A 12,819-nucleotide genomic window follows, 5' to 3' on the forward strand; every position below is an offset into this window, starting at 1 on the left:
GGTATTGTATTTTTCTCTTTCTGGTGAATAAATATGTAAGATAGTGATAATAGTCCTCATTTGCAACTCTGTACTCTCTGTATTTTGATTTTTTACTGAGCATTTCCTGCAAGATAATGAAGTTTCTTTTCCTTAACTAATTGGATAACTGAGATTAATTATTAAATTAGGTCCACTTGTCCAATATAATCTTGATATGACTTGATATTATTAGATCAAGATGATAGCAGAAAATGTATATTAATTCAAGTGTTATACTTGCATATAGCTGAAGTTTGCTGTTTAGAATGTCTCTTCAACAACTTCCATGATGGGAGAGTTATTTTGGTGATTGAGTTTTAGTAAAGGAGCTGAAATCTATTTTGTCTTGAACTTAATCGTAATTGCCCACATCTCCTGTCTTTGGTCTTCTGAGGCTTTTAACTAACAAGTTTGTAGAGCAAGAGTAAGAACCAAGTACATGGAATAACTTTGAAAGATGTGGTTGCACCTCTCTAGCTCTGATGCTTGTAGTGGCATTTCATGTTGTCAGATTAATTTTACCACATTTTAGCAGAAAACACATTGAGATTTCACAGGCTTCCCAGTAGCTCTGTGGAGTTGCTACATTTTTAAGCAGCTTCTAAAAACTAAACCATATATGACATGGATTATGCTGAGTACTCTTGTCAAATGAGAACCATTTTCCAGTCCATTTTATATGTTAGAGATAATTGAGTAATCTGTTTTTAATAATGTTAGTCAACAAAGAGAATATTCAGCCAATGCTATTAGTTTTGCATTTGGCTGCATCTAAAAATAAATCTGTTTTGTTTCAAAACCTTTTACAGTGAAGATATTTAAGCCATACAGTCATGTGTTATTCAGCAACTTGCAGGGTATCCTTGCTCCCCTGGCACAAAGTCAAAACCAATTTATGTCCCTCACTGGTGACTGAGCACAGCCACCCTCCAAGGTGTGCAACAGCCTTTTCAGAGATTTCCACCGTGCTGTCAGAGGTGCAGGGAGGGAGCATGAGGTGACTGATGTCATCCCTGCCTGAGTGGAATCCTAATAATTTTATTACATTTCCAGTTGAAGAGGCACACTTCACCTGAGTGATTCAGAGATACCCTAAACCATGAAAATGAGCCTTATGTCATCTAAATTGTCTTAGTTGTGCAGCTTAGAAAAGCCTCTCTCTGGCTTGATGTAAATGAAACACAGAGTAGTGCAATCCTACCAGATCAGGCCAAACAAAGGGAACAAAAATACAAGGACAAAATTGAATCCCTTTCTCTCAGTCAAGTCAGAAGGAGATGGAACCTCCTTATCCAACAGCAGTGGAACTTGGGCTCTAATGGAAAGGAAATAATGTGTCTAATTATCTTCTAATGCTGATTGTAGTGCATCTGCATGAAGTGAGTGTCGTCGCCCAGCATGACATTTCTGCACATTCAGGCACCATTAGTTATACACTCATTAGCGTCCAGACATGGGGAGAGAGGAAGGATGGAAAGGTTGAGACGTAGCAAATCAGTAAAACAGTGCTGAAATCTTTCAAAAACTAGATGCCCCTTTTCAGATGCTTGTCATTGTTCAGCAAACTCACCTTTCATGTGGTTTTAACAGATTTTAATACATTCCTCAATAAATACACAGGACCGATCATTTCATCCTTCTGCTTACAGATAAAGAGCAGCAGTCAGTCTAAACAAGTTTCACTAAAACCTGTATAAAAATAAAAATACATATTCCTACTTTCACGGTGGCAAGTTTGGCTGCTGTAAGTTGAGCTGCAAAACCAAAACCTTCAATGAATTCTGTCCTGCTAGGCAGGATGTTGTCAGAGCAATTCTTTATGAGCTTTAAAAAAGAATCAAGCCTTAGAAAGGGACCAAGAAAACCAAACAAAAAAATCCCACTTTATATAGCTAGATTTGAAGAGTTAGAGGAACTCATTGAAATTTTAACCAACTTAATTTGTAGCTCAAAAGATGTAGAGAATGGAAAACCTCCTTACTTTCTGATTAGTAAGTTCTCATTCAAGTCATGTTTATTTAGAGTCTGCTTGGATCCATAGCATGTGCCCCAGTGGAAATATCAGTGAAGATGTACATGAAATGCTGTATTGCTTCAGCTATCAGTGAAGAGATTGGATGCTACTGGTACAAGCTGATGTCAGCTGTCAGGGAGTGCAGCAAGGTGGCTGAAAGTCATGTTCCAGCTCAGCACCTGGTTGAACTCACGGGCAGAAAATCTGGATGACAGTGACAGTCACGATGAGGCATCCAGCTCTGAGCACCTGAGTGCCAAGTGTAGTAAATCTGGCTCCTTGTATAAAGTTCCCGTGGCATAGTCTGTATTTATCTTCGTGTTGTTGGCTGGTTATGATTCAAATTGAAGAGTATTTTCCAAACCAGGAGCACACTTTACTTTAAAAATACAGCAGGCAATACTGAATCCCACTCTCACTGTAGCCAAAAGGGTGAATCTTGTGGGCTCCCTGAGAGGGTCTGTAGCACGCTGGGTGTCCCCGCAGTGCTGCTGGCTTCAGAGCTCCACAGTTCCCTTTCAGATGCTTGAAAGCTTTCCCCAGTGTCTGAAAACTTCACCAAATCCAGGCCATGGTAGATTTTGAGCTCCTTGTTTTCTCTAGGCCATTAAAGCCCAGACCCCAGTGGAACAGTGCCGAGCTCCCCATGGACACTGGTTGCTGCTTTGGGATCAGGGGCTGGGCAGTCTGCGTGATCCTCTGTACTGTTATAAAGTTGGCCTTCCATGCCTGCATTTAAACATTCAGACAACCCTTACGCTTTGGCATGGGCTGTTCCTCATGCTTGAGGGCCACCCCACAGGGTGGCAAAGCCATCTCCAGTATTAATGGGTCTTGGGATGGTTTTATCATCACTATTGTTCTTCATAAAAACCTTTTTTTTCATGTCCATAGAATGAAAGACAATATTAAGAAGCACGCTCTCTATTGAGGCTGTGGTCTGTCGTACTGACTGATGTTTTCTGATCCTTCCTGGAATTTGCCTATCTCTACCCTGACATAGTTCATCATTTCTCTGAAATAATATGATCATTTATTTCTGGTTTTATATCAGGTGTGTTCTTCCAATAAGCTACAGCTAAAATACTTTCATCAGATTCCTGTTTACTAACCTTTTTTTAATCCTTTTTTCTCTTTACAGAGACATCAGCAAGAATCAAATAACCGACATTGCACCTGATGCATTCAAAGGCTTGAAATCTCTCATTTCATTGTAAGTAGAAAATAGCACTGAATGGGCATTTGGGGAGAGCTTGCATGTAAGAGGAATAAAAATGATAATGTGCTGTCTGGGGGAACATATGTTTCTGTGTGCAACTGCCAGCTTGTGTGAAGTATCTGATCTTTTGTAAATGAAAAATTGGTGATGGAGTTTAGAAAGGAGGACTGTCTGCAAGTCTCTTGTAAGGCTGCTGACTTCTGCACTTCTTCAAGTCAGTGCATTATTCAATCTACTGTACATGTGTACCTGCAGACTGCTCCATGCACTGCTACTCCTCCTGGCACACAAAACCCTCACCTTAGCTCAGACACTGATTGCTGCTGTTAATCAGGGGAGAGTTGGGGAAATACTTCCATACTGGATTTTTCTTCCATAGTAAAGAAATTACACTCTCTTGGGAGTTTTCTGGTTTATTTGTTTTTGTGCTGTGGGGTTTTTTTGGTTTGGTGGTTTTTTGGTGGGTTGGTTTTTTTTGGGGGGGGGAGGTTTTGTGGTTTTTTGGCGGTGGTGTTGGGTTTTGGAGGTTTTTTCCTTCAAACTAGTTAGGGAAGGACCTAACCATAAGAAAAGGTGTATATGTCTTAGATAGAATTACTACTTTATTAAGCTGGAAGGGGACTAAGATACGATTTCATACAGAAGATAAAAGGAAGGTGGGATCTCTTGGCAGCCATTTGTTTCTTTTCGTAGAACACACAAAACTGATTTAGAACCAAGCTGAATTTACATGCAGCTGTGTTTCAGCCTAGGTACCCGTAGCACTAGTAAAACAGTTGAGTTTTTAATCGGTAAAATGAGCAATACAAGGTCAGAAGCTGCTTATTGAGGATAAATTAGAGTAGTGTTAGAAAGCCCCATGTTGAGAGAAGAGGGAACCACAACTAGAATGATATTTACCTGCGTTAATTTTAAAGACAGTATTGAAACAATTATCTCAATTATCTCATTATTGTATTCATATAACACAGCTTAGTTTTTAAAAACTGTAGTTTATTTCTACAAGCTGCCATATTTTTATTCTCTGAATACTGGATAATTCTGAGAAACTGAATGATTTTTTGACCAGAAGAATATCAGAAGGTTATTAAGTACTAAACTTACATGTTGCAGAAAACCTCTGAGCCAGAATGCAGAAGGGTTGGCCCTTTCTTGTGCCCTGAACCCAGCTGGGAGAATGCCAGAAATATATATTAAGTGTTGCTGGTGTTTGTTGAATAGTTCAGGCAGTGTTATTCAACATGCTGTGGAAATGGTCAAATCCCTCACTGCTGTCTGGAAACAGTTCAGCAAGAGAGTGACATTTACTGAACGCTACAGTTTTGGCTTAGTATGGAACTACTGCTGATGCTGCAGTGCTGCAGCTTCCTGGTCCTGGCAAACCTCCTGGTCAGGAGTGAGCTGGATGGGCAAGACGTTTCCACTGGGCTTGACTTTCCAAGGCAGAACTTACTCAGCTTTAGCACAGTTAATTCAGATACCCCCAGGTGGCCTCAGGAGTGTGGGATGAAACACATCAGAGTGGACAGAGAGGAAATGAGAATATAAACTGGGCAGGAATTTACAGTGTTTGGACTTGCATACAGAAGCAAGTGACATGACTCTGTATTCTCTGCCTAGTGATACTTTAAGTAAATGATGTTTGAATATGTTTATATCCAAGTGGGTAAAATGGTGCTTAAGTTAATGCCAGTGGGTTACAGCAGGGAGATGAGATGCAGCACAGCAAAGGCTGTAGCAAGGGAACTGCCTCTGAGTCTTTCCTTTGTTCCATGCTTGCCTCAGTTTCCCTCCACCAGAGACACACAAAGCTGCAACACAAAGTTGCTCCTCTCCTTGGCAGCCTTGTTTCTAGGACATTATCAACTCCAGTCTTGAAATTATCAGCCCCCTCCTCTAGGGTCAATTGTCCACTGTGCTTTTACTTTCTCTTGAAAGGTTTTGCCCCTGCTGTTCACTGCAGGTAGGTCTTACAAATGTTTTCCCTATGGTTGACAAGTCATGATTAGTTCCCTCATCTTCACAACCTGTCACCCAGACCTGGCAGGTTCCTCCCTGTAGTTCTTTCAGTTTCTGAGCCCTGGGTATCTTTATGGAGCAAGATATCTGCTGGTCAGCAGAATCTGGGTTTTTCTGAAGAAAGCTTCCCCAGGTTTCTACCCCTCAGAAGCAGAGGATCTTCTTTTGTCTGAACTTCACCACAGCCACCAGCCCAGCTCAGTCAGGCGCAGAAAGACAAATGCAAGAGAAGAGGACTCCTCAGAACTGCCAGCCCTCCCAAGGACACTGCCAAAGGGGAAAGAACAAGGAGGTAGAAATGAAGTGAGACAGTTGCTTGCCAGTGTTTTCCCTCTTAAGCCACTCAGTTATTTTGGTGCCCAAGGCCCCAGTAACTTTAGTCAGCTGCATACCCTGAAGGAACAGAGCTCTGCATACAACCTCAGCTCGGCTGAGAGCAACTTTTATTGTTCTTACACCTCAGTCAGATGTGATTGGTGCATACATTTTAATGAGACACCATCGAGGTTTAATCTCTGTGCAGAGCAGCTGGACTTTTCAGCTAGCTGAGTTCAAACCAGAAGAAAGGAGGGGAAAGTATTAATGCACAAATGAAAGTAAGCAACTTGGTTTCCATTAAAAATGAAGTGCTGCTGTACTGCCTAAAATCCTGGCTTTTTTTCCCTCTGCATTATTCCCACTTTGTGCTCGTCCCTCTGCTCCCTGCTTGCATGCAATCACAGTGCTCCTTTGGGTCTGGAGAGCCAGAGTGCTCCTCTGGAAGGCAGCCAACATTGTTAGTCTGGCTGCCTAATGCAGGCCTATATTTAGTGGGTTCTACTCTGCTTTCTTCTGAAGTCAGCTTGGCTTGGTGTTTCCAGGCAGAAATGCTTCTCAGAGTACTCTGCCTATTGTACTTGTGTAGAGATGGTAGAAAAAATGGTGTATTGCAGTTTTCAAAACATGGGAATGTTTATAACAGAATCTGTGTCCTCTAAAATGTATAAAACTTAAATGTTTTAAAAGTGCTAAGTGATCCATGTGCTAGCAGGTCATAAGTTTTTATTGTAAATCTATATGTTTTCTCTAACAAGAAATTCACCTATGGGAGTCAAATGGGTCACAAAATGTTTATACTTGAAGGCTGCCATTTCTGCCTTGGGTTTTCTCTGCATTTAGCAAAAAAAAAGGCATGTTTGTTCCTGTAGGGAACTTAAGACTTCTCCATTCCCCACATGCAGGAAAAAATCAGTTATTTTCTCGATGCCTCTTTTTCAATGGGATTTTGTTCCCTATTCGTATGACTCTTTGGAACAAGGAATTTCTAAAATTTAGGGATGCACGTAACTTTTTTTCCCCTGGTTGTTACAGAATAAGGAACCAGAATGGTTCTTCTTTAAGAGCATTTTTTTCTTTTTCTTCCTATAGTTTTCTGGCCTTCCCTTCCCTTCCCTTCCCTTCCCTTCCCTTCCCTTCCCTTCCCTTCCCTTCCCTTCCCTTCCCTTCCCTTCCCTTCCCTTCCCTTCCCTTCCCTTCCCTTCCCTTCCCTTCCCTTCCCTTCCCTTCTTCCTGTGCTGGAAGAATTAATCTTGCCATGCAATACTTCTTTTATATAAACATGAGAGCAAATAGTATCCTTGCATTGAGAAGTGTGGCAAAATTGGTTGGTTGCAAAGGAATGTATTATCTGAATTTGAAGGAAAAGTTTGAGAACCACTCTGTTTGTAGTACCTGGTGTTTGTGTTCCGTGGTTAGCAGGGCCTCAGCAGGAGTTGGAATGGTTAATAACAGCCCAGAGCATGGGGGACAAGTTAGGAATAGTTTCATGTTTCAAGATTTCTGCACACACTTTCTGAAGTAAATTAGTTTTTCATTTAATCAACTCGAAATCTGTCTGGTATCAGTGAGAGGATTGTATCAGCATTTGGTTATTGTTAATAGTATTAAAGATAAATGTTAGTTTTGAGGTCAGTAAACATCCCACAAATGTAGGTTTGGAAGGCCATATGCAGACTGTCTGGGGACATTTTATGAGATATGACAAAATAGTCTAAGCCTTCAGGGTGTTAAACTGCATGAATATGTTTTAGACCATTGCAGAGGGAGAATTCCTTTGGTTTTGTTCATATACTGAATTAAGCTAGTGAACACTTTAAAAGCTTAGATCAGCCTGGGCACAAAGACAAGAGACAGCTTAGGTTTTGACATAGGAGTCCCACTTAGACCATCATCTCCTGGGTGATGATGTATGGGGTGTCATTCATGGTGATTTGAAATCTGCAATAAAACACTGTCTATTGCAATAGCTGACAAACTTATTTTAAGGTAACAAATTGCTTTGGATAGTTTTACTGTGATTTATTTAGCTTGGCTTGTTCTGAAGAAATATGAAATAGTGCAGGGGAAAATAATTACGTGTCTAAGTTTCTTTTAGATATTAGAAATTTATTGCTGTTTTTATCCCTATCAATTCCTACTCTTCTGAAAACCTGAATTCGTATTGAGCCTGTGCCATTGTACATAGCTTGGGAAATATAATTCTTCCTAGCAAGAATTGTCTTCACAGTCTGAAGGAAAGTTAAAAGCATTTTGAGGACTGAAAAAGACATTGCATAAAGTCACAATTTGACACTTCAGTAAGAATGTTTCAGCCCAGCCAAAATAAAGGAACACTTAGCTGGAAACCATATGGTCTAAAGTAAGGGATTCTGTGCTAGGCTTTCATACCTCAAAAAACTCTGTGTCACCTTCAAGGGAAAAATCTCTGTATTCTGTGATCTGACTTAATGAAGCAGCTAAATTGCAACTACGTTTGCAAGTAAGGTAGGCTGAGGAATAGAGACATAAAATAAAGACAACACAGCAATTATTTTTTCACAACCTTTCCAAGATGGTGTAGTTTAACTTCAGTGCATCTGAAAGGCTGTGTACTGGTAAAGTCAGTGCAAATTCCCTCATTTTAAAATGGTTCAAGAGGTCAGAATGGATAGAGACTGTGAAGAATCAGTGTAGATTTTACATTTTAAGACCCTGCTGCTGACGGTTTGATCCATGCTTGATCACATTCTCACCCAAGAAAACATACTTGTGGCTACGTGTGCTTCCTGTGCTTTGTGTGTGTGGTGTGTCCCAGCCTTGCAGATCAATCTATGCAGTGACTATTTTCACTGTTTAATCTTTATTTTAGAATATCAGTTGGATTAAATGGCAGAACTTGAAGTTGAGCAATAACAATTAATTATTTAATTAGCAATTTAATATCTAATGTGTCTTGGGATAGATACATTGCTAAGAGACTATTAAAATATGATGCCAGAATCAGACTGAAGAAACAATGCCTCATTTGTGACTGTTTTATATCTGTATAACTTTTTGTTGCAGATCCGTAATGACTCTTTAGGGTGCTTCTCCCAGGGATTTCCAATGCTCACAGTGCTGCCAGGGATCTGTGCTTTATGTGCTGTGGTATTTGTCAGACCCGTGGCTGACTTGCTTTCCTAAAGATGAGAAGCCAGTGAAGAATCAGGAGCACACACTAAAAATCTTAGTCATTATTTTTGTGTTTTAATAAATGTTCTGATTCACTGATTGACTGTCTATTGGCAGCAGTAACTGAGCTAATTTTACTTTTATTGCATGTTAACTTTGTTAGTGTATTTTTAATTAAAAAAATGCTTTGGGTCTAAAATTTCAGGTGCTCTGGGATGGAAGAAGGGTTGGGTTCCTGTGCCAAGCTTGCACATTAGCCAGGACATCTGCGTGTCCTGCAACACATGTGAGGGAAGCAAGTGAACACCATTCTTAGAACTTGTAATGCCAAAGGGAAAATCTCCTAAAATTGACCTCTGCTGGTAAAAGCACTGGGAAATTAAATTAAGTTCTTGAATTGAATTGGTTGTGTTTTCTGCTATATGGCCTTTTGAAGTTACCTTTTTTTTTTCTTGTCAGGCGTTTTTGTTTGGTTTCTTTTTCCCCCAGAGGTGCTGTTCTGGGAGCACTGGGGGGCAGGCCAGGGAGATGGGCAGTGTGGCAGGAGGAGAGGAGGGTCACTGTGGCTGCAGGGACTCCCAGCCTGGCTGGCTCCATCAGCTCTGCCCAGGGCAGCAGCTGTTGCTCAGAGCAGAAGCCTGATAGACCAAAGGCAGCCCACAGTCCTGTTCCTTGGTGTGAGCGTGCTCTCCTGGCTGACACAGAATAGAGAACTCTGAGCAAAGCAGGTTTTCTGTGCTCTTTCCTGCAGTAAAGGGCAATAAGGAGCTCCAGAGAGGAGCTGCAGTGCAGTGCAGATCTCCCCTCCTCTGCACTTCCTCTGGCAGGGCCGTCTGCCTGCAGCCCTGGCATGGCAGGCAGGCATGGCATTAGCTAATTTGGCTCTGTGCAGTGCTGAACATGAATATGAATTAGAGACAAGTGCCTGAGCTCTCATACTGACTTTTGTTTAGCTGCTAATCTGTTTGAATGCTAATGTGCCACATGCACATAAGCCAAATTAGTTTGGAAAATGCTTATTTTCCTTTTCATGGCTTCTAAAAATTGGAGCTTTGTTTTATTTTATAAGCTACTTTGATCTGTTTTATTTTGCTCAAAATAGTAAAGAAGATGTATAAACACATCCAAGGTTTACAACAATTCAGTAGCACACTGCTCTATGACATTCTGACTCTCAAATTAAAAATAAATGAAAAAAAATTGCTCTGAGGGTCTTATTTTGATATTGCATTCAGTAGTACGTAGGATGTGAGTGCTGATATTTCTTTAAGGTTTTACTTTACCCGAGTGTTTTACTTCTGCAGCCAGAATAACCCTTAGGCTGGAGTGGGGATGTTTTTACTTTCCATGGGCATTTTGTAAAACTTGGCTTCTCAATTCTTCTTTGCTGTTGTACTATGCATTATTGATCAGCCCTGATGATCCTGCTCCTTCACAAAACTAAGGAAGATATTTCTCTGCCATCCCAGAGTTTGCAGTCTAACCTCGGTGTACACACCTGCTAAAGAAAGGTTTTTCAGAAAGACTGGAAGGTGAAAAGGAAGTCTGCTGGGTTCTGTGGGCATTAATGTTTTAACCTTTTACAAATATTTTATTTGCAGTGGTTTTGCTTTTGCTTCCTGATACAGGTGTACACATCTTTGTTCAGAAAGAAATCTGTGAGTCAGCCTTTCACGTGTTGGTTTAGAGCCCAGTGAAATCCAGGGACTTGAATGTTCTGAGTGGTCCTGTTAAACCTTTACAAGTCCAGCCACCATTTCTGTCTAGCTTTGGATAGAGTATAAAAATTTACATCTATTGCATTAAATTTTGTTGAAATAGGAAATCGTGTGTGTCTTCTGAGGCTAAAGTTAAAAAACAATCAGAAAAATTTAGAAGCATTCATTACTCACAAAAAACACGAACTGGAGCAGCACATTAGAAACCATCCTTGTGACTCTGTACTAGATAGAGAAATGGTTACATTTGTTTAGAGAAAGTAGAATGCTGGATGACCATTAGTTTCTTGAGCAGCACTTCAGTTCCTGCTAAGCTGCAAAAGTAATGAAAAATGAGGTTTCAGTTTAGGATTTGCTATTGAAATGGTGTTATTTTGTTTAGGCTCAGAATGAGCTGATCTGGGAACACTCCTCCAGGGGTGATAGACTCCCAGTGACTGATGAAGAGTAAACTGAAGTTTTGCTCTGGGAAGGCCAGGGGGTATTGGAAATGGTCTGTCATGCTAAGAGTTTGTTTTTCAGTATGTTCCTCTCTTCCTAATATCTCAAATGTTGTAAGGCAGAGCAAGCCAGGATTTCAGCCAACATCCAAGCCTCACATGGCCGTTTGATTCATGGCCAGCCTATGGTCCCACACTGAAACGTGAGGGAGCCAACCAGTTTAGTGACACATAAGCAGCAAAGTTCTGGCATGAGCTGGTTTATAACCATTTGCCATGTCCTATGTAGAGCATAGAAATTACAGAAATTCTGATTTTCCCAATTTAAGGTGTTTAGGTAAGGCAAAATACTGTCAGGGGGAGCCTCATCATCTTCCCTTTTACCAGGACTCACATAAGCTCGTCACCCACTCTCTGGTTTTGACAACTGATACCAGCCTGCAGAAATGACATGAGTAAATACTTCAGCCATGACTGAATTTCAGGTGTTCCTGTCATACATGATTTTGCTCTGATCACTGGGTAACCCATCTCAGCATAATGGTGGTTCTGTCTCTCTTCCCCCTTAGTTCAATTTCTAAAGGTAATATATATGTGCATTTTTCCATTAAAAAATGAAGTATTTTTAATGTTAAAACTGAATCATGGATATCAGGTCATATGTTTATGGTTGATTAAATATGCACAGTGACTCGCATTTTTGTTATTAAAGCCTTACTGATTTTTATAACTAAGCTATACCTAAATTATTTCTGACTTCTTGAAATATATGTCTATTTCCCATTCAGGATAAATTTCTTTATATTAGTTCATTGAAATGGTAACAGCAGCTGGTGAAGCCACAATATTTTATCCAATGATGCCTGTGTCACATTTCATGCCAATTACTATATCTTAAGAGACTCAGTTATATGAAATTTTATCTACAGCAGCTTGTGCTCTCTGGCTTTTAAATTCAGTATTGCTGAGCAGAATTCTAGGTTTTTGCATCAGACAATGTGCCTTTCAGTGGCTAAAATATTTCTAAAAGGGATGGAAAAAAAACTCCTTAACAGAATGAAAAATATTTCAGATACAGTTTTTGGATGATGTCCAGTTTCTACATTAAAAATGCTTTCCAACACCAGACGAAGCCTGAATCATAACGACTCATTTAATGCCATGTGCTCTCTGAAAAGAAAATGAGATCACTGGTTAAATGAAATGCCCACAGATCCTGGGCATGGTGCACCATGATCAATAAAGATGATAATGCAGAGATGTGGGAGGACACTAAACTGGGCTGTTATTTAAGATTTATTTTGTCTTCCTGAATTTTCAGAGTGCTCTATGGAAACAAGATCACGGAGATTCCCCAGGGCCTTTTTGATGATCTTGTGTCTCTGCAGCTGCTGTGAGTATGATCCCTTCCTCTTTATTTTACTGACTAGCTAGATTTACTGTTCTTTCAGCTTCTGACATTAACAGAACCACCTTTTCCACTGAAAACTCACTGGGATGTGCTAGTCTGTTGTTTCTGTGTCAGGCAAGAGGGAGGCAAGGGCTGAAAAAACTAAAAAAGGAAGGTGTCAACAGTTTTATAGCACAGTGTGTATAATGGATAATAGACACAGAAGATTTAAGTGTGGGGAGGAAATGAGAGACTCGGTCCAAGAAAGGAAATTTGGTCACCGGCTGATGCGTGGGTGGGGATGCCATCTGATTGTTTTTACACATTTAGCACTTGTGGTTGAATGTCTGGATCCTAGAGGGCTTCTGTGCTGCAAGAACCTGCTGGGGCAAGTGAAAGGGCAACATGAGAGGTCTGGTTGCTGCAACTCGTGCTCAGTTCCACGTTCTTATTATGTCAAATGGGGCTTGGTTGCAAGAGAAATGATTTCACAATATATTGTTACTTAAGTATCTTATGCCACGTGTGAT

The 12,819-nt window shown here is 40.4% G+C and overlaps 1 protein-coding gene across 3 annotated transcripts in view; it reads left to right on the top strand.

The window, feature by feature from the left end:
- Positions 1–12,819, top strand: part of SLIT3 (slit guidance ligand 3) — a 468,570-nt gene that overhangs the window by 318,821 nt on the left and 136,930 nt on the right. For all 3 annotated transcript variants that reach the window (XM_039559586.1, XM_010406223.4, XM_010406222.4), the window contains 2 exons: positions 3,177–3,248; positions 12,221–12,292. In XM_039559586.1, the coding sequence (XP_039415520.1) occupies positions 3,177–3,248; positions 12,221–12,292 (144 nt within the window). The remainder of the gene's footprint in view (positions 1–3,176; positions 3,249–12,220; positions 12,293–12,819) is intronic.

Source organism: Corvus cornix, chromosome 13, assembly GCF_000738735.6.
Source record: "Corvus cornix cornix isolate S_Up_H32 chromosome 13, ASM73873v5, whole genome shotgun sequence".
Taxonomy (NCBI): Eukaryota; Metazoa; Chordata; class Aves; order Passeriformes; family Corvidae; genus Corvus; species Corvus cornix.